General features: G+C 32.1%; 3 protein-coding genes across 4 annotated transcripts; 1 reads left to right on the top strand and 2 right to left on the bottom strand.

Moving 5' to 3' along the window:
• Window positions 1-8,799: 8,799 nt before the first annotated feature.
• Window positions 8,800-9,240, bottom strand: LOC126696816 (copper transporter 6-like). The gene has a single exon (XM_050393575.1). It carries the CDS (start codon window positions 9,238-9,240, stop codon window positions 8,800-8,802), a length of 441 nt encoding a protein of 146 aa, XP_050249532.1.
• Window positions 9,241-21,127: 11,887 nt separating this feature from the next.
• Window positions 21,128-21,511, bottom strand: LOC126696733 (copper transporter 6-like). The gene has a single exon (XM_050393461.1). The coding sequence runs from the start codon at window positions 21,509-21,511 to the stop codon at window positions 21,128-21,130; it is 384 nt and encodes a 127-aa protein (XP_050249418.1).
• Window positions 21,512-22,003: 492 nt separating this feature from the next.
• LOC126713953 (uncharacterized) lies at window positions 22,004-23,683 on the top strand. Of its 2 annotated transcripts, none has more exons than XR_007651508.1 (4): window positions 22,004-22,699; window positions 22,786-22,992; window positions 23,079-23,180; window positions 23,265-23,683. XR_007651508.1 is itself a non-coding variant. In XM_050413922.1 (4 exons), exons 1-3 carry the CDS (start codon window positions 22,248-22,250, stop codon window positions 23,145-23,147), a joined length of 345 nt encoding a protein of 114 aa, XP_050269879.1. In that variant the 5' UTR covers window positions 22,004-22,247; the 3' UTR covers window positions 23,148-23,180; window positions 23,265-23,683. The 2 variants fall into 2 exon arrangements, 1 of the variants encoding a protein (XP_050269879.1); XM_050413922.1 differs by having other exon boundaries at window positions 22,004-22,316.
• Window positions 23,684-25,626: the final 1,943 nt, after the last annotated feature.

Below are 25,626 nucleotides of genomic sequence, written 5' to 3'. Positions count from 1 at the left end.
TAAGAAGAAGTGAAATTGGGGGAAGAGTAGTAGATGATGTCCCCTTTTTTTTTTTTTTTTTTTTTTTTTTTTTTTTTTTTAATGAATTTAAAATACTCAATTTAATTTTTTATCCTTATTATTTGGAATTTTCATTGAGTGCCTTAAAATTAGGTGATAAGGTTATTTTTAGAAGTAATAAAATTGGACACTAAAGAGCATATTTTTAATTTTAGTTGAGTTTTAAATTATTAAATTTACTTTTTTATCCTCTTTTTTTAACTATTAAATTACTTTCAAGTTTCAAATAGTCAATGGGGTTATTTTTGGAACTATCAAAATGTGAACACCAAAATATCCAATTCCAATAATATTCATAGAAGATAACATCTTTAAGTTGGAGAAATTATTCACTCCCATTCAATAATATTGTGTCATATGCAACAACCTATTGAGTCAAATCCTAGTTACCAACTCATAATTAAAAAAAAAAAAAAAAAAACCCATTCCCCAATATCCTTACTGTGAATGGCTCCACCACCACCACCACCACCATCCCCAACTCATAAGGACTCAATCTGCTACCAAGTTTCTGTTGGGAGCTGTCAACCTCACTTGTACCACCTCCAACTTGCCGATTGTCCTGTGACCATAACCGCCACCTCTCTCCTATTTTGGTGTGCCATGATACCTTTATGTGATATATGTTTATCCATCGCCTAGTTGGACTATACATACAATTTATAAACCCCATTGATGCTTCTAATGAGAGTTCATAAGGGAATGAAATGGAATTGAATTGAATTATTATAAGAGAATGGAATGTATTTAAGTAAGGGAAAGGAATGGAATTAAGTAACCTTGATTGAATGTTTTAAAATAAAGGAATGGAATGAATGAAAATGAATGGAATGTAAGTAATCTTCTTTGGGAGTAACATAGAGGGAATAGAATGAAATCATTTTATGACAATATTACTATTAGAACCCTATTTGAAATAAAGGGTTGAATATATAGGGGTATTTTAGGAATTTTAGTAAAAAATTTATTAAATCTAATTCCATTCTTTCTCATTCTTCCTAATTTTTGGGGGAATGAAAATTTAAGATTTTAAGGGAATAGAGAGGAATGAGTGTTCTCTCCTATTCATTTTATTCCCTCCCACTTAGGCCTCGTTTGGAAGGAAGGAATTGAATGAAATGAAAAGAAATGAAAAGAATAATTTTAGAATATTCTTTCCTTCTCTTGTTTAGGAGTTTTAATGGAGGGAATAGAAAGTCCATTCCCTTGTTTGGGAGTTTAATTGGGAGAAAATGGAATGAGTAAGACGGAACATTCATTCCTCTCTATTCTTTTAAAATCTCAAATTTTCATTCCTCCAGAAATTGTGAGGAATGGGAGGGAATAGAATTAGATTTAATAAATTTTTTACTAAAACTCCCAAAATACTCCTATATATTCAACCCTTTATTTTAAAATAAAGGTCTAATAGTAATATTGTCATAAAATGATTCAATTCCATTCTTTCCATGTTACTCCCAAACAAGATTACTTACATTCAATTTATTTTTATTCCTTTATTTTAAAACATCTAATCAAGGTTACTTAATTCCATTTTATTCCATTCATTTCCCTTACTTAAATACATTCTATTCCATTCTCTTATCCATTCCATTCTATTCATTTCTATTCCCTTATGATTATTCCATTCTCTTATGAACTCCTAGATGAAGGCTTAAACTTCCAGACAAGGGAATGAACTTTCCATTCTTTCCATTAAAACTCCTAAATAAGGGAAGGAGAGAATATTTTAAAAGTATTCTTTTCATTCCATTTCATTTCCTTTTCCCAAATGAGGGCTACGAGTTCATCAACTAGATGAACCTAGAACACATTATTAATTGATCAAATAACTTGTAAACAAACTTGAGTCATTAAGTTAATCATAATGGCTGACTATTTTATTTACTCATTTCATTCATTTATGGACCCTCAAATAAAGTGTCAGATTAGGCCCTGCTTCCCATGTCTATATTGATAATGGCCAGCCATTTTTGAGGTATTGGGTGGAAATCGTGCCTTCTTTCTGAAACATTTTCCCCTAATTTTAGACCAATTATAATCATTCCTTTGTTTTAGGCATAATGGAGACTAGTCTATATATTTATATAAAACCGAAACCTTTGCTGGCACTACAATTTTCCACGTCAGCACAATATTTTAAAAAAAGTATATATAAAAAAAACATTATAACTCCTCAAAACCCTAGCAACCTTACCCCTCTCTCAAGTTAAGAAATATAAAACCATGGTTTCTGCAAACTCTCTCTCTCCAGACGTAGGAAGCCCTAAACGCATGGTATAGCATTCAAGATCTACAACGCACGGTATAGATTTTAGTTTATAAAGTTCATCTTTTGTAAGGTTATTTTTGTTTATATATTAATTAATACATAGTACTTTGTTCACCATTGAATACTCATATAATCAATTTCCAATTCAGTGTTCAAGAATTAAACCAAAATTCTAACTGCGCTATCATAAAATATTATTATTAGTATGAATTTTATGGAGTTGCGGTGTTCAGGAATTAAACCAAAATTCTTTTAAATTATCTATAATATTTTATCCACTAAAAATTTTCTCTCTTTGATTTTAGTATATTGTGTTTCTTAAGCTATAGAGAGATTTTCTTTGATTTTTGCAAACTCTCTCTCTCCAGATGTAGGAAGCCCTAAACACACGGTATAGCATTCAAGATCTACAACTCACGATATAGATTTTAGCTTATAAAGTTTAGCTTTTGTAAGGTTAGTTTGTTTATATATTTTGATAGAGAAACATGTTCAATGTGGTACGGCTTAATAATTGCATTAATAGCCAATAGTTAATACCATTTGCAAATTCAATTCATGGAGTTGCAATTTTCATTAAATCGTTCTATGGCTTGAAGCACTTGCATTTTAACAAATTGGACATGTCTTTAAAGTCCTTTTATTTTATTTCTTTGGGGAAAAAGAAAAAGAAAAAAAGGAGAGGATATGTTTAAACTTGGCATCTTCAACTTATAAGAGAGGATATGTTCTTAGATGGTAGGAATAGGACAAAATGGTTACACGTTTGTTACGCCTGACTGCCAAAAATTGCTCATAAAGATGTATGCACATGATCTACTTCCCTTTGCTTTTAGTGAAAGATTAAATGCACGCCAATGTTGAGATCAACCACTCTAAAAGAATAGTTTGTGCAATCATAAAATATTATTATTAGTATGAATTTTATGGAGTTGCGGTGTTCAGGAATTAAACCAAAATTCTTTTAAATTATCTATAATATTTAGTCCTCCGAAAAATTTCTCTCTTTAATTTTATTATATTGTGTTTCTTAAGCTATAGAGAGATTTTCTTCTTTATTTTAAATTTTATGGGATGTAAAGAGATCTTTGATTTCGTGAAATAATTTATACTCTCTCCTTCTTTGATTTGATTTACTTACTATCTTTGGCACTTGCTATCGGCAATTACTCAGGGCCATTCTTATGGACTAAATCAACTTATTCTCCAGTCACCATCATTGATAAACGAGAAATCAAATCAAGGTTATAGTTTTTCTATTTGGTTGCTAGGGTTTTTAGTTATGAAATTGCTATTTTCTATTTAAAAACTGCACTTGTAGATTAATATTTATATTTCTTATCTAGGCATTTTGCACCTATGGCTAAAATTTGTGTGGATCTTTGGAAGTTCAAAAATCTTTTCTCCATTCACAAATGGTTTTTCATTGAGTAATTTCTTTCTCTCTTACTCCTCTTGACGAGTTTGGTTTTTGACTAGAAGAAAGCTTTTTTGCTCTGAAGGTCATGCAGCACCTGTCTCATTTTATTTGTCCTCACCACAAGGAAAACATCTAGGTAAGGCAAATAATCTATTTTAAAGTTTGAATGGAAATTACCAAGTACAAGAGGTAAATCTTTAAGGGATGAGCTTAATTGTTTCTTATTTTCAATAATAAATCATTTTATTGCAATACCGGGTTTGAAAAATCCAATATGTTCATATCTCTATAGAATAGAGAATAGTAGAAGCCAATTTTATTACAACTACTTAAATTGAGTTGACTTAATTCTGTATAATTACAAAGTATAGCATGAAAGATGGTCAAAATTGTCTTATACCCTTTTCACCCAAGTTATATAGCCTTTTGCCCCTCTTCCCAAACTAACTAGGGAAATGCCCCTCTTTTGAAACTCGATTTTTTCAAAATCGAGTTAAGCCTTATAGTGACGTTTTTAAGGACTTATAGTGGCGTTTTGTAACTTGATATCCATGATTGCCTATAACTTTATTTCATGGATATCAAGTTACAAAACGCCACTATAGGTTCTTAAAAACGTCACTATAAGTCCTTGAAAACGTCACTATAGGGCTCCAGAAATTTTTTTTTTTTTTTTAACTCGATTTTGAGAAAATCGAGGTACAAAAAAGGGGCATTTTCCTAATTAGTTTGGGAAGGGAGGCATAAGACTATATAATTTGGATGAAAAGGGCATAAGGCCATTTTGTCCCATGAAAGATAATGGAATTAATTGTTGTAATTTTTATTTTCTTTCTATGTTTTGAATTTCCTCTATATTATTATTACAACTGAGCAAAGATTGAGAAAGTAACATTACTACTCTAATTTGAAGTTTAATGCGTCCTTCTCAAGTCATAGTCTTTATTTATATATTTGTAGTTTATATTTCTAACCGTTAATGAGAAATTAAGGCTCAATTGCACAATATGTGTAAATTCTTCAGAAGGCTACTTTAAATAGTAAGTCAATGTGTTTCTTACATTTGGGTATTAGTTAGAATTGTTTTCAAATGATTGTACCAATAAAAGTGAATGTGTATAAATTTTGTTTAACTATCCTATGCATCGCACGGGTTAGCGACTAGTCTATATATATATATATATATATATATAACCGAAACTTTTGAAGCTCCCACAATTTTCCACATCAGCACAATTTTTTTTTTTTTTTTAAAAAAAAAACATAAACTAAAAAAAAAAAAAAAAAAAAAAGCTTTTCACGCACCATAAAACTTTTCTAAAACTCTTTAAACACAAAACCCACTCAATCAATACCCACCATACCCACAAACCCTATTTCTCCTAACCCCTTCTCCTTTCCCGTTTCACCCACAACCACCATAAGACAGCAGGCGGCAGCAGCAGCAGCACCACCCACAACCCTATTTCTTCTAACCCCTTCTCCTTTCCCGTTTCACCCACAACCACCATAAGACAGCAGGCGGCAGCAGCAGCACCACCACCCACAACAACCGCAAACTCTTTGGATCGAAGAAGAGCCTTTCTCTCTCTCACAGTGTATCTGAGTTCCTTTATTCCTCGCCTATCTGAGTTCCTTCCTTCCTGTCTTCCTCTCTTCACAGAACGTGGCTGCTTCGGTTGAGGTATCTCTCCATTCTTTTGCTTGATGATTTTTGTTTCCCTTATTACATTTTGTTATATGGATTGGTAGTAATGGTTTGCTGCTCGGTTTTGAACACACAACTCAGTTTCTGAGATTATAAGGAAGAAAAATACACATTCAAAATTGAATCTTTATTATTGGTCGGAGAGTTTGGGTTTTTGACAGAGATTATGGACTCTGTAAGTCTCATCTATATCTTAAATTCAAGCAGAAATAAAACCGAACAGCAAATGAAGATTAGAAATAAATTCAACAGTCGATTGCATTGCTGAAGCTATTTATTTTTTTAAAAAAAGATGCAAATGATATGGGAACTTAATTTTTTTGCCTTTATGATTAGCAAATGATGAGTGTATCAAAAAATAAATTAAGCCACAACCTTGCTTTTCTGTTCTTTAAACAGTGTAGATGTCAAGTTTATTCATTTTCTTGACTGTAGATTCTATAGAATATATAACTTTTAACTTTATACAATGAAGTTTTGCACAGTTCTAGAGTTGTTATATTTTTGAAAAAAAAAAAAACTCAGACTTCTTGGCTTCTGCAGCAATTTCCTCAACTAGCAGACGGCCTATGATGGCAGCTATCAATCAATTATTCTTCATCTTTAATAGAAATGATTATAGGCTTATTTAAATTTGATAAAGATTTAAATTTTAGGTTCAAATGTATAGTTAAATCTGCCTCCAAACACACTGTATTCTTTACTATGTTGTTAATTTAATATGCAGTAGCATATTTGGTGATCAGCTTCTTCAATTACATCATTATAGTCCAATATTTCCAGTTGCTTTTTTTTTTTAGCAGCACATTCATTTCTTATTATGGTTTGTGTATTTGTCTCTTCAATTAGAAATGAAAATGAATTGCTTTGGAGGGAAATTCCATCGTTGTGAATCTATTCTGCTTTACTTGGAAATAGCATGACAATTGATGAGATCCTTTGCTGTGTAATTTTAATTTCTAAGAATATGTCAAAGGAGTTTTAGGGGATTTTTTTTTTTTTCAGATAGTTGTCTGCAAACCATTTTTAAGGTTGCTTTGAATGTCGTGTAAATAAGAAAATACAGATCTTACTTTATTTACTTATTGTGTTTTTGGTTTGTGAGAAATTAAGAGTTATGCTTAAGTAAGCTGAAATAATGTGTGAGATTTAAAATCTTGATGAGATTTTGTAGTTGAAACCCACAGTAGAGAATGTTTTTCATGTTGTTTTTTTTTTTTTTTTTTCTTTTCTTTTTAAGGAAGAGGGATGCAAATAAGGTGCTTGGTGAAGTGCATAACAGGAAGTACTCAGGTGTGTTTTTCACTAATCAAATCAATCACACTGAATTTATATATGAAATGGGAAAAAGCTACAATTGTTGTTGGGGTTTTTTTAGTTGCAAATGCTCTTGAGCATTTGAAGCGGACAACTACATATAAAAAGGTTGAACATGACTCAGTTACTCCAGGTAAGTGCCTAATTGTTATTTCCATATTCTTGAAGTGATTAATATTCTAGGTACCTGAAGGTTTTGAGAGCATGATTTTTTTTCCAAAATAATTTCTAGACCAAAAGGATTCTGATAATTTCCCTTCGCTTTGTTGGTGGCAGTGTTTGGTTAGTGCGGAAGGTTCAAAACTGTTATTCATAGTAGTGGTTTTTGTATCTGTTGTCTTTGGCTTATCTTCAATTGTCATGAATTTCATATTAGTTTTGTGTGTCCTGTGATATTGGTGCTGGTGAATTATAATTGGTAACTGTTGATTGCTATTATCAGATATGTTGATCTCTTACTTCCCAGCCTTTGTTTATTATCAAGTATCATGGTCAATGTTTGATAGCAATTTCAAATTATTTATTAGTTAGTCTGATTGGGGGCTGCAAAAGTAGGAAATGAAAATTATGGAATTCTGCTTTTGTTTGTGAAGTTTTGCAAGGCAGGAAAGTTATGATGGGGGAGCTTTAGTTGTAGTGCTTGATAGAAGAATGAAGCAATCCAAGAGAGATCCTTTGGGATATAGTGTAGAGTCATATTGTGTAGCTGTTACAATGTTGCTTGGGAAGATACAAATTCTCACCAAAACTAAATGGAATTATAGATTCTCACCAACATGTCTAACATTTGTTTGATTTGGCAAAAGCTTTTATATCACCAAAGCTATGAAGCTCAAGCTCCAATTCTTCCAACTACTGATGCCACTTGGAGAGCCTAAGCATTCAAGGAAAAAAAACAAAGAAGAATCATATTAAGAGTAGTATGAGATTTTAGTTATAAAATAGTGTTCAATACATAATAGTAAGTTTATTGATTTTCATTTGTTCATCTTTTCCCGAAAGAACACCATCACTACAAATATATATAAAGGGCATTTTGTAAATTTAGTTATTGTTTTAATACTTTGAACCAAATTCTCATGTTGTACTTGCTTTATGATTAGAATTGTTAGATACATATGTTTGATCGTTAGATACTCCTTTTTTTTGGTAAACAATTTCCACACCATGCTGTTGTTGATTAGTTATAAATTTAATTAAGCTATTTGTATCTTAGTGAGCACATATTTTCACGTTCTATGGTTCCATTAGAAACTTTATACTTTGGATGATATTTTTGCATATGAAAGAAAGCGTTACTTTACAATTTTAGCAAATTACTCTATGTTCTTGGCCTGCAAAAGTTTGTTCTTCCTCACTCATTTTAAAGGCTTTAATCATTTAATATAATGCTGTGAAACAAATGTCTTTGTTCTTTAAATTTAATGTAGTTGTGAATTTAATGTCTTTGATATCATTTTCATTGTCCTCACATATGTACGGTTCTGTTTGTAGGTTCAATTTCAAAGAAAGTAAAAACTAATTGTATTTTTGACCAATTTTTAGTTGAACCTTTATTTTGAACTAGATTATTTATTTTCCTTCATTTTTAACTTAATTTTATTTAACTATCCCGTGCATCGCACGGGTTAGCGACTAGTTAATGTAATTTTCGATCCACTAATAATGACATTCTCAGCTATCATTCAATTTCCCTAGACAAGTTTTAGGAAACAATGTCCTACACTCCTAATTACAAATTGTTCTTAGACAAACAAATAATAATAATAATAGAACAATTTTATTTGTCCTGAACATTATGCAAAAACATTAAAAGCAAAATACAAATCTCAACCATAATATCATACACTGCATTATTTGTTCAAAACTGTAACATAATGCATTGTGTTACAGTTTGGAACAAATAATTCACATACAATACTTTTTTTCTTCTTCTGTTTCGTTGCACGAGTATATTGGTATATCTATATACACACACAACGAGAAGACCCAAGTGAGCAATCACCCACGTCTTGTTTCTATTCAACAACTCAATGGACAAACATTATGAGGACAGCTTTTAGTATCTGAGTCATTGAAAACCCTACTACGAAATAACAAGAACCCCATACTATGCCCAGCCACTGCAACCAAAAATATACCGACATTAAAAGACATGACAGCCAATATAACCATAAACGCCAGCGCAGTCGTTAAGGCATGCAAAAATGTCTGGATCAGACCAACCCCTAAATGCTTCGGGCTAGGTTTCATCACTTGGCAATGACGGAGCCACTCAACGAAGATAGAGAGAACTAAGACAAATACCAAGGCTAATACATACATGCCAGTGTGTGTACCAGGCCAATCAGAGAAGAGTATGTTTGCGTTTTTGCTCCAGAAGAAGGTCATGTGCGTCATCACCATATTAGGGTCCATTCCAGCTGTGGGGTTATTCATGTCAGACATATTATCATCATCCATGGCTGCCTCTTCCTTCTTCTCTCCCTCAGACAAAGCCTTTGCCCTTTTGGGGTTGTTTTGCCGGCTGCGTGAGAGAGTCCTCCGGTATTTGCTTCTGTTTTAAAGGAGGCTGTTTAGTAGAGTCTACAGTACTACGGGTGTTAGTAATACTAATACATATCATCTGGGCTGCACAAAGACTTTTTCTACTATCACAACTTTTGCCCTAATGAATTATTTGAAAAGTTACATTTAGAAAAAAAAAAAAATTCTGGCACATTTAATTAATTGAATGTAGATTATAATAAGAATGGTAATATTTAATATTTGTAATAAAATATGTTGTAAATTATTAATACTATTCATGCTTTGTAAAATTAGAATAAAATTAATTGTTACACACATATGGAAAGTGAGAAATTATTATTATTTTTTATAATTGTTATGTGCATATGAAAAATTTATATTTTTAGAAATATATTAAAAATAAAAATTATTACACATGCCAAGTAATATATTTTTAAAAATATATTAAATTAATTATTTTATGATTGTTAATTTTAATAATTTTTATGTTTATATGGAAACTTTATATTTTTAAAAATATATTAAATTTATAAATTATTACATCTTCTAAGAAATATATTAAATTGTTATAATTGTTTTAGCCAAACACAAAATTTAATGTTAATAGAATTAAAAATTATGTCTTTGCCCCAAATTCTGGCCCCACATGCCACATCCAAAACACACAGTTAGAGATTCTCAAAAAAGAAAAAAAAAAAACACTAACACAATTAGAGAGGATCGGAATAGCTATTCCTAAAATTTAAGGAATTGTCATTATAAACGAATAACTAGTCCCTATACTCTAAAAAGGTGTGGCTAATCTTTTCATCTACAAATAATAAAAGTAGTAACAATAACAACAACTAACCTTTTTATATATGTGCTACACACATATTCAAATGCTCTTAAAAAAAAAAAAAAAAGATTAAAGTAATTCTTTCATCTTTAAAGTTTGGGGTTATTTTCACTTAGCGTCTGTTTGGATATCATTTATTACTGAAAACTAAAAACGCTGTAGCAAAATAATTTTTAAATGTGTGAATAATACTCACTACAAAAAAAGGGTTCTATGGCCGCGTTTTTAAAACGCGGCTATATGTCCAAAAAACGTGGCTATAGCTTATAGCCGCATTTTTTTAGGCCGCGCTTTCTTATGTGGCCTAAAACCTGTGACTATAGGACTGATGGTCCTATGACCGCACTTTTTAACCGCGGCCCAAGATCAGGTCCTATAGCCCCGTTTAAAACGCGGCCTAAGGGTCTGGTCTTAGGCCGCGTTTTAAACGCAGCCTAAGGTTGTGGTCTTGGGGCTGCGTTTTAAACACGGCCTAAGACCAGACCCTTAGGCCGCGTTTAAAAAGTGCGGCTATAGGACCCTTGTTGACAATTATAGGTGAAAGCTATAGCCGCGTTTAAAACGTGACTATAGGTTACAACTATAGCCGCATTTTTTAAATGTGACTGTAGGACATATTTTAGCCGCGTTTAAAAACGCGGCTATAGCCCTTTTTTCTTTTTTTCTTTTTTCCTAGCCCAGATGGCTTAAGAAGGACCTCCACACCTGAGTACAATCACCATAAACCAAGCCCTCATTATATAGTTTTGATCTTGCAAAGATAAAATGCAAGAGAGGAGGGCAATTAACTCACAGTGCACTTTAGATAAAATTTGTGGTGAGGACTATAAAATACAATTGCTAATTATAATTATGACTTACAATATAATACACATAAATCATACTAAAAGAAATGCAACAAAAGTGCACACATTATTATTATCATTAGTAAAGAATATTATCTCTCACCAACTTTGGACAAGTGTGTGCCAGCCAACAAATTAATTGTTGAAGGAAATCTTAACATCTATCAACTTGTACAAGTCATTAAAAATTCCAAGTGAAAAAACTATCAACATCTATAACTTAGTTTACTCTCCATGGAATAGTTAATCCAGAATCCAATTGCATATCTAAAATTGGAGTAACTAAACTCCACGTGCCTAAAACTTGTGTCACAGTGAGAATGAATCATTTTGTTGGACAAACAATGGACTATACCATTGTTCAAAAGGAAATTAGAAATGTTCACATGCTCAAGTAGAAAAATGCTCTCAAGGAGACCCATATCCCATGACATAAACAAATTGGACTTACCTTTGCAACCTCTAATCTACCAAGCTGTATGGCTAGCTCAAATCTGTAATCAGGGTCTTTAGCAAGTGATGCAAGTTGTGTTAACCTCTTAGCATCACTTAAAGAAGCATAGAGCAGTAACAAACCACCCAAGTCCATTGCAGGCTTTAAACATCCCTCGGCCATATCTAACTGCAACACTCACATAAGAGAAGAATGTTAGTGCGTTTAATATTTTAAAAAATTAACCTTTTAATAATATAAGTTTCTAGAAAAGTGTGGCTCAGGAAAACAACATACCCAACAAGAAGAAAGAATCCAAAATCCAAATTAGAAAAACTATGTGCGAAGCATCCTAAGAAGCACAATATGTTTTCAGGTAGGTGTACAATACGATAAGTTATACAATGAAACGACAATACTTGAAAAGCTAGGATATGATACAACAGAGATATGGTGTTAATTCATTATTAAATATATTTGTATTTATAATTTTTATATATTGTTCTAATTATTTGTTTTTCATATATTGTTAAGCATAAATCAATTTAAGAGTAATATATGGATTATAGATTGAATCCATGGTTATTAAATGATTTTTAGAATATAAACCAAGATCTAAAAGAGTAAATAAAATATGACTAGATATGTGTTCAACATTGAAACCAATATATAAAAAATACAATAAAATAAATCATACCAATTAAAGAACAAAGTATCAATAAAGCAAACAAAAAATTTATACCATTATTTGAATATAACAATTAGTGGTCAAATACAGCACCAAAGACAGCTTCTTTTAATTTGATCAAAAGGAAAATATACACATAGTACACTAACAACAACAAGAACACAACGGTGATATATATGAAATTTCATACAAAGAAACATGCAATCATAAACGCATGTATATCAAACAAGTATTCAATACTAATCAATCAAAAGTGCTTATACTTCATAATTTGGGAGGAGCCAAGTGAGCAGTATGATAAATAATAATAGTATAAATATATATTTATTTATTTATAATACTAGTATTCACTTTTGAATTATGAAGGGGTAACTATGCACCTATTGTAACGTAGCAAGAAGTAGAGGAGCCAACAACATTCATCAACCCAATTGCTATCATCTCCTTATTTCCATCCACTCGGTAATCCTTTAAAGCAGCAATGCCAGCAAAAGTCCTTCCCACTGCAATACCTTCCTGTTCCCCAAAAAGTTATAATAACAATTAATGATGATATTTTTATTAAAATGTAGTGTGTTTGGCACATTAATTATTTGTAACAAACACCCTCTAGTCTTTTGTTAACCAATGAATTAAAGGGAAAACCGGAAAAGTTATAAAGCATTTACTACTCCCTAATTAAATGATTTTTATTTAAAAAAATTATGGAGTTAAATTATACACAAATATCAATAAAAGTACTTTTTTTTTTTTCTTTTGAAAAACTATATTGCAATTTATAATTGAACATTTAACATTCTTTAACCTGTAATAAAATCCCTCCTCTTACATAATAATAAGACTAATTAATTAAGGGAAATGTTAACCAATACTTGGATTTTGTTAATGAATGCCCTAAGGGTATTTATTTAAGAAATATTACATTTATAAACTTTTTATGGGAAAGAAAAAAAGGCAAGCATTTTAACTACCCTAAGAAATTTTAACTAGTTGCATATTTTGGATAATGACTCGTTTTTACCATTTTCTATGACTTCTTACCATAATCCTCCCCTAGTCCCTATATATGATAAATCAAATGTCACATTTTTTCCTGTTAGTTGGCTTCTTTTAAAGGAGTGACTTGACGGAGTTCAAGAGACACTAACTTGCCACTTGTGTGTTATGACATCATTCCTAAGGTGTCAAAAATAGACATCTCCAACCATACAACAACATTAAATTTATATTCTTAGAACCGTATATACAATTTTTTTTTTATGCGAACCGTATATACAATTAAATGTACATATTTAGTATTTTCATGTGTGATGTGATCGGTCGAGATCGGATATGTTTTAATAAAAGTGGGGTGATGAACAGAACCTCTATGGATAATTTACTATTACAATAAATTAGAATAAAAAAAATTAAAAAAAAAAAATTTAGATTAAAATTCAATCTATTCTCTTAATTTTTACGTCAATAGTCAAATTATTTATTAAGGCTTAATTTTATCTCCATCTTATTAAAACAAGTCAATTTAGCCATTTCATCTAAATTTGTAAGCAAATGAAACCCAATTCTAACAAGGTAAATAGTATTCATCAAACAACAAGATCTATTTACATGGAGCATCTCGTGGATGTTTTTAATTTATCTTTAACATGAAAAAAAAATATTTAAACATTGTTACTAATAAAGTTGGACAAAGAAATAAGAATAAGATTAGCTCATTTTGACAAATTGAAAAACTAAATTGACAAAATTAAACCTTACAAACTAATTTGACAATTACAATAAAAGTCAAAAGTCAAAATGAAGAAGGACCAAATTGAATTTTAATCCCAAAAAAAAAAAAAAAAATTGTAACATACTCGTATGAATTTATTATATTATTATTTGACCAGATAGTTTGAATGTATATTTTTTTGGTAATATACATAAACGACAAGAATAAATATGGCATGTACCAAAGGTATCTAGAATCCGAGTCTTCGCGGTGGGGTTTTTAGTTTGCTTATATTAATGTTGCAACACGTTTTTGCTACCTAAACCACACCTTTTGCAATTTATAAATCAAACCTCAAATTAAAGATTTCCAACTGTACTAAACTTAATAAAATAACAATTTATCACAAAATTTTAACAAATACAGCTGATGATGATGTCAAATGAATATTGTGACCAAGAAAAAGTAAGATTCAAGTATTAGTCGTCTTCACTACTTACAAAATCGTTAGCCAGCTCTGCCTTAATATAATGCTTAGATTTATTCAACTCAATTCAGTTAAATCTTAAATCTTAATCTCACTTAAAAAATCAGCTCCCCAAACAAAGGAACCACTTCTACAAAATATTCTATTAAAAAATCTCAACTACAACGGGAATCATTCTACAAACACATATAGATAATTTATCAATTTTTCAAAACATTTTACTTGATATCTACCAAAACTGTTACCACCAGGAACATATTCAAATACTCGAGTCATTCCCTCCATTTGCAGGCCATGGGGTCTTAAGTGTGGGCTCAAAACCCATTCAATCAGAAAAGATTCAAAATTGAGCCACAATCACAATATTCATTGAAACCAACACGCACACAGCTAGAAATCATTCTATTTAAACACAACCGTACAAATTTCAGCAGAAAAGTGACCAATTCTCTCTCAACTTAATTTCAGCACCACCAACAAATTATCTATTTGATCTCCAAACTCATTATCTCAATCATTCAATGAATAATATTTCAAAAACCCCAAATTTCTCACTAGGAAGACACAAAAGTCAATTCGAAAGCACAAGATTTGAATTTAAATTCAACCAAAGACCCAATCTTGCTACCAAATTTCAACAAGAAGTAACCAAATCTCTCTCAACTTAATTTAAACCCAAACACTAATTGCTTTGATCCCCAAATTCAACTATCTCTCAATCATTCTGCTACTAAACATTTCAAAAACCCTACAAACCTCATTAAGAAAATACAAAATCAATTCGAAATCACAACAATGAATCAAAAGTCATCAGCCAAAACCCTAGAATCCGAAATCACATCAAACAATATAAACTTTAATTATGAAACCCTAAAATAGAAAAGAGAGACTGACATCGTTGAGGACGAAGGCCATCCTCAGACTTGAGGGAGTCGAAGTTGGAGTTGGCAAGTCTCGAAGATCGGTCGGCTGATTTGGGGTGGTGGTCGTCACAGAACCCACGCCCTTTGGTCTTCCTAGCTGCTCAGAATCTCTTGATTTAGTAGTTTGAAATGTTAGTCGTGAAATAGGAAATGTAGCAAGTGATCGGAGACAGACAGATGTGCGATGTGCGATGGGTAAGGGCTTCAGATCGGAGATGGAGGGTGAGGGCTTGAGAGATGGAGGCTAGGATGTTTTTAGTTTCCTATTTATCCAAAGCCTAAAGCCACGTTTTTAAACTGCAGCTTTAGGCAAAATCTGAAGCCGTGTTTAAAAAACGCGGCCCCATCCCAAACTAAAGCCGCGTTTTAAACATGCGGCTTTAGACTAAATTTAAAGCCGCATTTATAAAACGTGGCTTTAGGCAAGCTGGAGTTGGGGTTTTTTAAACACGGCCATGGATAAGATTTTTTTATTTTTATTTTTATTTTTTATTTTTAAAGGAAGGTCCTACAGCCGCGTTTTTTAAACGTGGCAATAGCTCCGCCCCTAAAAATGTGACTCTAGGCATGGGCTACAGCCACACATATAAAACGCGGCTTCATGTGAATAACTTAAGCCGCGTTTTGTAAAAACGCAGCTTCATCCTATCTGTAGCCGCGTTTTTGAAAACGCAGTCTAAGACCCGCGTGTTTTGTAGTGACTGTAGGACCCAGTACTTGAGAGTCCAGTGAACAGTGCATGAGACCTACAGAAAAAACGCAAACACGCATTTTTTTTTCCTTTTCATCGCAATCCAAACCCAGCCTTAATCTTTTCTATTTCAAATTTTTTATTTAGACCTTCATGTTTGATTTAGTTTTCGTATTAGTCATGTAATCTATTTCTATGTAATTTGACTATTTGTAATATGTTCTTCTACCTACAAGGCTTTAACCATAAAATTCATACATTGCATAACATTTTAGAGCGAGTATTTAACAAAAATATTAAACATGAAGGACACTTTTTATTTTTATTTTTATTTTTACTTTTATTTTTAAGGAACAAAACATGAAGGACATTTAACTGTTATATTACTAACAAAAATGGATGGTTGAACTACCATAAAAATAAGATTTAACGTGAAGGGTGAACATGAAAATTTTTTCAACTTATGTTGGTTATATCTAAAAGAATTTTTTTTTTTTTTTTTTTTTTTTTTTTTTTTTTTTTAACTTATGTTTTTGGAAAAATCAATTTCAAATAAGCAACAAAGGTAGTTTTAAAAATAATGAAAAGTAGAATGCCAAGAGTTCAATAATAATAACTATTCTTTTTTTCGCCTCCCTCTTTCCAATTTAGGGTAATATGATCCAGTGGTGCAATCCATACAGATATATAGTGTCAATTGGTATATAAGTTGTGTTGAGAAAATCAAGCCACCAAGCTAGCATGCGAAGTATTCCTCATGATTTTTTATTCAACATTTCAACCCAAAACAAAATCTCTACTGTTTTGGTCGTGGTCTGGAAGTTTGGAAATAGTATATTTTATATAATGGCTACATGCAACATCTTTCTTATATATTGGTGGATTTCCCACTTGTAAATTTCATCTTCATATAAAGTTTGGAAAATGGTATATTTTATGTAATAATTACATACAACATTATTCTTTATATAAAGATGGATCCCATACATGTGAATTTCATCTTCTTATAAAGTTTGGAAATTGTATATATTTTATGTAATGGTTGCATGTAACATCCTTCTTATACAATAATGAATCTCCTACTTGTGAATTTCATCTTTCATATGAGAGTAATGTTATAAGCAATTGTTTTAAGAAAATGGAATTTATCTAAATTTATTATTGTATGAGAGGGGCAAAAACTATATTCTATGTTTTTTTTTTAAAAAAAAAAATTATACATACATTTTAATATTTTCTTTAGTCTACATGGTAATCTACCAAAATAGATAAGCCTCAAACATAGTTATACTCATTTGGGCTTTTTCTAGGGGAGAGAGGCAAGGAGGTAGGGTGTTTTGGGCTTTATTGTAAGGGCTTGAAGTGGGAGCTAGGGCCCAATAGTGCTAAACACATGGCAAGTAAAATAGTGTACATATAATTTGGGATAATGGCTACATGCAACATCTTTCTTATATATCGGTGGATTTCCCACTTGTAAATTTCATCTTCATATAAAGTTTGGAAAATGGTATATTTTATGTAATAATTACATACAACATCATTCTTTATATAAAGATGGATCCCATACATGTGAATTTCATCTTCTTATAAAGTTTGGAAATTGTATATATTTTATGTAATGGTTGCATGTAACATCCTTCTTATACAATAGTGAATCTCCTACTTGTGAATTTCATCTTTCATATGAGAGTAATGTTATAAGCAATTGTTTTAAGAAAATGGAATTTATCTAAATTTATTATTGTATGAGAGGGGCAAAAACTATATTCTATGTTTTTTTTAAAAAAAAAAAAATTATACATACATTTTAATATTTTCTTTAGTCTACATGGTAATCTACCAAAATAGATAAGCCTCAAACATAGTTATACTCATTTGGGCTTTTTCTAGGGGAGAGAGGCAAGGAGGTAGGGTGTTTTGGGCTTTATTGTAAGGGCTTGAAGTGGGAGCTAGGGCCCAATAGTGCTAAACACATGGCAAGTAAAGTAGTGTACATATAATTTGGGATAATGGCTACATGCAACATCTTTCTTATATATCGGTGGATTTCCCACTTGTAAATTTCATCTTCATATAAAGTTTGGAAAATGGTATATTTTATGTAATAATTACATACAACATCATTCTTTATATAAAGATGGATCCCATACATGTGAATTTCATCTTCTTATAAAGTTTGGAAATTGTATATATTTTATGTAATGGTTGCATGTAACATCCTTCTTATACAATAGTGAATCTCCTACTTGTGAATTTCATCTTTCATATGAGAGTAATGTTATAAGCAATTGTTTTAAGAAAATGTAATTTATCTAAATTTATTATTGTATGAGAGGGGCAAAAACTATATTCTATGTTTTTTAAAAAAAAAAAAAAATTATACATACATTTTAATATTTTCTTTAGTCTACATGGTAATCTACCAAAATAGATAAGCCTCAAACATAGTTATACTCATTTGGGCTTTTTCTAGGGGAGAGAGGCAAGGAGGTAGGGTGTTTTGGGCTTTATTGTAAGGGCTTGAAGTGGGAGCTAGGGCCCAATAGTGCTAAACACATGGCAAGTAAAGTAGTGTACATATAATTTGGGATAATGGCTACATGCAACATCTTTCTTATATATCGGTGGATTTCCCACTTGTAAATTTCATCTTCATATAAAGTTTGGAAAATGGTATATTTCATGTAATAATTACATACAACATCATTCTTTATATAAAGATGGATCCCATACATGTGAATTTCATCTTCTTATAAAGTTTGGAAATTGTATATATTTTATGTAATGGTTGCATGTAACATCCTTCTTATACAATAGTGAATCTCCTACTTGTGAATTTCATCTTTCATATGAGAGTAATGTTATAAGCAATTGTTTTAAGAAAATGGAATTTATCAAAATTTATTATTGTATGAGAGGGGCAAAAACTATATTCTATGTTTTTTTTAAAAAAAAAAAAAATTATACATACATTTTAATATTTTCTTTAGTCTACATGGTAATCTACCAAAATAGATAAGCCTCAAACATAGTTATACTCATTTGGGCTTTTTCTAGGGGAGAGAGGCAAGGAGGTAGGGTGTTTTGGGCTTTATTGTAAGGGCTTGAAGTGGGAGCTAGGGCCCAATAGTGCTAAACACATGGCAAGTAAAGTAGTGTACATATAATTTGGGATAATGGCTACATGCAACATCTTTCTTATATATCGGTGGATTTCCCACTTGTAAATTTCATCTTCATATAAAGTTTGGAAAATGGTATATTTTATGTAATAATTACATACAACATCATTCTTTATATAAAGATGGATCCCATACATGTGAATTTCATCTTCTTATAAAGTTTGGAAATTGTATATATTTTATGTAATGGTTGCATGTAACATCCTTCTTATACAATAGTGAATCTCCTACTTGTGAATTTCATCTTTCATATGAGAGTAATGTTATAAGCAATTGTTTTAAGAAAATGGAATTTATCTAAATTTATTATTGTATGAGAGGGGCAAAAACTATATTCTATGTTTTTTTTTAAAAAAAAAAAATTATACATACATTTTAATATTTTCTTTAGTCTACATGGTAATCTACCAAAATAGATAAGCCTCAAACATAGTTATACTCATTTGGGCTTTTTCTAGGGGAGAGAGGCAAGGAGGTAGGGTGTTTTGGGCTTTATTGTAAGGGCTTGAAGTGAGAGCTAGGGCCCAATAGTGCTAAACACATGGCAAGTAAAGTAGTGTACATATAATTTGGGATAATGGCTACATGCAACATCTTTCTTATATATCGGTGGATTTCCCACTTGTAAATTTCATCTTCATATAAAGTTTGGAAAATGGTATATTTTATGTAATAATTACATACAACATCATTCTTTATATAAAGATGGATCCCATACATGTGAATTTCATCTTCTTATAAAGTTTGGAAATTGTATATATTTTATGTAATGGTTGCATGTAACATCCTTCTTATACAATAGTGAATCTCCTACTTGTGAATTTCATCTTTCATATGAGAGTAATGTTATAAGCAATTGTTTTAAGAAAATGGAATTTATCTAAATTTATTATTGTATGAGAGGGGCAAAAACTATATTCTATGTTTTTTTTTTAAAAAAAAAAAAAATTATACATACATTTTAATATTTTCTTTAGTCTACATGGTAATCTACCAAAATAGATAAGCCTCAAACATAGTTATACTCATTTGGGCTTTTTCTAGGGGAGAGAGGCAAGGAGGTAGGGTGTTTTGGGCTTTATTGTAAGGGCTTGAAGTGGGAGCTAGGGCCCAATAGTGCTAAACACATGGCAAGTAAAGTAGTGTACATATAATTTGGGATAGTCGAAGGCCCATTTGCGGGTTTCATGCAAATTGCAAACCGAGACCATGAGTAGTATAATTAATTAATTATCAAGATCAAACATATTGTATAAAAAAAAAAAAAAAAAAAAAAAAAAAAAAAATCAAAGACGTGAAGTATATAATTATGATCCAATATATAATAATAAAACTTGTGGGGAACTAATTAACTGAGTATGCGTGCGTTTGGAATTTGGATGCATTTTTTTTTCATATTTAAATTTAAATTTCATTGTTTATTTGTTGAAAATTAATTAAAATATAATAGTAATGAGACTCAAAATTGTAGATAAACTAAATAAATAAAAGAAAAGGCCGAACAGAATAAATCACCAGGACTAAATTAATGGTCAAAGTAGAACTTTAATTAATTTGGGGGTCAACTAAGTTCCAAAGAAAAATCTTAAGAAGCTCCTCAAAAAAAAAAAAAAAACAGAAGAAAAATCTTAAGGAAACCAGGGAGGGTTAAACTGATTCGGCTGTGATAATTAATACCATACGTTAATTTAATTAAAAAGGTTCCTCTTGAACTGAGATGTTAGATGAGTAAATAATTAACAAAAATGAAGTTGAAGGATTTTCTTCTAGTATGCAAAAATGAAAAATCTGCAATTCTCAACCTAGAATTTAAATTTTCTTGCAAGATACGCAGGCACAACAACTTGTACATTATTTTTGTTTGCAAGATCCAAATATTGTTACAAAAAATTATAAATTTGGAGTACTATGTTTCACAGAAAATAGGACAATCATATACAACTGTGTATATATACCAATATGCATAAAGAAATTATAATGACCATACAGCTGCAAATTAAAGTTTGATGTGCTCTTCTGATTAGCAAATCAGTGGTGGAAGATCAGCTGGATCCTCGCAAGAAGATATCTTTGATATTTTTGAATCGTCAAAAGCCCTACTGCCAAAGATCAAGAACCCTATTGTATATCCTGCAACTGCAGCTAGTAGAATGCCAAGATTATATGACATGACTGCAAGCATGACCAAATAGGCCATTCCAACTCGAAATGCATACATTGCAGTTTGTAAAATCCCAGCTGTGATGTTATCCATGGTAGGCTTGATGAATTTGGTATGCGAAAGCCACTCTACTGCCAAACTGAGCACAAATACAAGTGTTAAGGCTAACATATAAGAGTTGAAGTTTGAGCCTGGCCAACCTGGGAAGAGAATTTCAATGGCATCACCCCAGAATAATGTCATGTGTGATTTCATATTTTTTTGATGTATATGACTCTTTCACTCTTAGGAAATTGAAATTAACGATTATAGGTATAAGTGAGTTTATAAGGGAAAGGAGGCCATTTTCGTGGTGGTTGTACCTAAACTCATCTATGTAGTACCAGTACATCATGTACTACCATGATGCTCTTTTAATTTGCTCAACCTAATAGTACTTCCATTGCAGACCCAAGAGGCCATTATTGGCCATTATCATAATTAATTATTGACTTTGGACATTAATTTTATCCGATAAAATAAGGAAAGAAAGAAAATAGATGGATGGAACACTTTTCATGCCCAGGAAAAAAAGGATTAGATAGAAAAACTAAAGCCCACAGTACTCCAAAGGAAACTAAAGTACGCTTGGCTTTTGTTGTACTACGCAAGAAAGTAGCAATAGCATTGCAGTACAGATACCATCTCCATTTCTTTTGTTTGGTTTCTATAATTCTCACATTAAAACTCCCTTTCACAAACAAATCAAACCCCAAAACCCTCCAGGAGTAGGAGTCTGTAGGACCCATTTCTTCCAAGAAAAACAAAAAGGTTCAATCTAGTCACTTTTGAAACCCAGCACCAGAGTCACAGCTCACCACCTCAACTCTGTACGTACTGAGTTCATTGTCACGACTCAGTAAGTACAAAATCCTATGGGCACTATAGGAGGTGGTGGCGGTGGTTCAGGAGGGCATTGCTGCATTTTTGCCAAGTTGAAATGTGGACCATTCCATCGTTTAATAGTGACAGCTTCAAACAATTCTTAGAATCATTGTTAATGAGTAATGTAGGTATTTTTTTTTTTGTATATGTTACCTTCTAAATCTTCTCACCTGATTGTTGCATTAAAAATTTCCACGAAATGTTTAGAATCATTGTTAATGAGTAATGTAGGTTTGTTTTAGCCTTCACCAATTAATAGTGCGTTTGTATAAGTCATTGAAAAACTATTTTTTGAGTTTAAAATAGGCATTTGTAAAAATGATATGAGGAATTGTGATTATAAAATAGAGTTTTAAATTTTAAAAATGCTCTTTTAATTAATCTCCCCACTACAACAAAGTTGACTTTTTTCAAGGGTCAAAATCCTTGAAAAATGTATCAAAAAACCTTGAGAAAACTTATTTTAAAGCACACAGGACTGACGGGCTCGTGTTGGCCGGCATATCGGTATTTCTTTTCCCTTTTGAAGTCAAAATTTCATCTTGCATATTCCTTTTCCATTTGGTGACAACATTTGCATGTTGGATTTTCAGGCTCCATCTTCTGAAGGAGAGAAAGAGGGAGAGGGAGAGGAAGAGATTCTCTCTCCTCATCATGCTGGTAGCTTTTCTAATTCTTTCATGGAGACTTATCCTTATTTTCTGGCATGGCAATATGAAGTGATGAATCCTGATGGAACATATAGTTCCATGCCTTTGGATAGGCCAGAGCATACCTTGAACATCCCTTGGCCTGATTCGGTGTGTTCTTGAATTTTTTTAGTTCCTTGTCTTCATTTCTTCTTGGCTCATTAAATGGCTCATGATTTGGTAGATTTGTGCTTCAGGTTGATGTTGATCTTGAGGAGGAAAGTATGCAAATGATCAGAGGCTTGCAACTGTTGGCTCGTACTTAGTCTTCCCAATACGTGATCAATGAGGCGAGTTGGGTATGCAATTATTCTTTCTGAGTGTCTTTTGCTTGGACTTTTTATTGATAATGGACCTAACACTTGATTTTGCTGACTTTTCAGGTGAGTCGAATGGAAGGAGCTGATTCCACCAGAAGAACTTTGGAGGAAAGGATCAGAAACCTTGAACTTAAGAACTGTTAGTATAATCCTTAATTCTATGCAAGTCAATAGGGAAATACTGAAGGTGGCTCCTCTAGAGTTGGGTTGAGGAGGTCTTAGAGCAGGCAGATTCAGAGTCCTAATGATGTTTGATTTGTATTTTTTAATTTTTCCTGCAAAACAAAAGGAAGTGTTCTTTAGACAATCTTGTATTAATTTCCATGTTTAGCTCTTTGCCCTTGGAATGGCCTTGGATCTTGTAGAAACTTTAACTGAGACAAGTTTAGAATTCACTTAATGAGGTCTTGTAATACCAATTTAAACTTATCTTGATTGGTTCTGATGGAATCTGCACTTACTTGAATGAGGCGGAGCCAAATGCCCTAGTTTAAAATGAATGTATGATTTTTGGAAATTTTGATGATTTTTTTTTGAAAAGATGATGATGGTGGTCTCTCTCTCTCTCTCTCTCTCTTGAAAATGAATAAAGCATGGGCGAATGCCCCTAGTTTGAGAGATGTATTCATGAGCTTGGAAAAATCTTGATTTGATCAATTTTTGAAAATAATGATGCAGGCGATGATTTTTTTTTGAAAACAAATGAGTTAGGCATATCTGAATGCCCTAGTTTAACCAAAAAAAAAAAAAAAAAATTTGAGTGTTTAACGGTCCTAAAAAAAGGCCTTAAAACGCGAAATTGCATAAAATTGCATGAATAAACATTGGCGGAGCTGAGTGCTGTTTGGCATTTGAGGAGTGCCATTCGGCACTTTTAGAGTGCTGTTCGGCACTTGGTCACACCACCAAGCTTACACCATGGTGGGTTGACTCCTCACACTTTTTGGATGTGTGTTTTGCGTTCTTGAGTTTTTTGAAAGATATTTTCTTTGTGTGTGACCATGAAACACTTTCCTACTCGGCTACAAACTCTTCGAAACCTATTTAAAACTGATTAGGAACTGATGTAGTTTACATTAGTGGTCTTTCCTACAACAAATCTCTGCATCAAGGTTAGCAAAACACAATAATCACAAGCAAAAGTCATCTATGGCAAACAATTCATGATATCAACAGACGGAATCATAGCTTTGATTTCAGTACCAAGACCAATTTTACAACCTATAAACTAGAGGGAATTAAGGCTTTGAGGAACATCAAAATCAAGTGGGACTTCCTTCGTGCTACTGTGAAATTCTGTGATCTTGAAGATCATGTGTTCTGGTTTAAAACTGCTGAACTATGTCCCACAATTGAAGAATTTTCTACTATCCTTGGCTATGATCCAAACAAAAAATTTGTAGTAGTTTCTTGTGATCTCAGGCATAAGGAATCTTTGTCTGATGCTCTCAGTTTTCCTACTTCCATTACCAGTAGTACGGTTGATGGACATATGGCGAATCTTTGTGCAATTATTTCAAGGTTGGTTAACAAATGCACCTATGGAGGGATTGACAATATGCAGAAAAATTTGGCTTGTCTCTATGCTTTGTGGCATGGTTTAAGGATGTTCGAGCCATAAGTGTTGTGATAAGAGCGTACAAAAATGCGCATTTCTCGATAGGAATAGTATGCAAATAAGAGATGGGCCAGATAAAATGGCAAGAAATATGGAAAAAGAGATAATGAATCTCATTCAACTTGTGAGAGGTGATTCGAGGATCAGAACCTCATTGGATAGAAGTCCTAGTAAGATATGACATGATGTCATCAAGGGAGGAGACTCATCGTAAGGATAAATAGGATGCTGGACCTTAGGCACCTCAAGAGTAGAGGCCACTACCGTAGGAGTAATGGTGTACTCTTCACCCCGTATCCAACTCTTCACATACTGAGTGTTGGAATCATTGGAGTCGATAGAGAGGTTCGAGTAGAACTCTCTGATCAAGGTAGCCAGAGGAGGATGATCAACATCCAACAAAGGCAACCAGCCCCTACGCTCAAAGTTTCTCCTAATCTCTTGGTCAAGCTCATCTAAAACTACTTTCCTCTCAACCCACACATTCCTAAGAATGTTCAGCTTCTCATAAGTTTCCTGGTTTTTCTCACTAAGAAACCTCTCACTATCAAAAGATGGAGCAAAAGAAAAAGAGGATGTCCTATGGGCTCTAGTCTTCCTAATCATGATGCTAAAGAGCATAAAGGACAGACAGAAAAGAGACAAAATACAAAAAACACAAGGAAAAAAAAAGAAAAAGAAAAAACAAGGGCAGACTGCATCAGACATAGTTAGAGCAAAAATAATATAGAAAATAACAATCTATATGATGCATGAACAGAATTAAAGCATGATGCATGCTCTAGTGCATTGAGAATGGTCCAATTA

This window comes from Quercus robur, chromosome 1, assembly GCF_932294415.1.
Source record: "Quercus robur chromosome 1, dhQueRobu3.1, whole genome shotgun sequence".
Classification (NCBI taxonomy): Eukaryota; Viridiplantae; Streptophyta; class Magnoliopsida; order Fagales; family Fagaceae; genus Quercus; species Quercus robur.
Note: the sequence above shows the minus strand (reverse complement) of the source record. Positions and strands in the feature narration are given on the sequence as shown.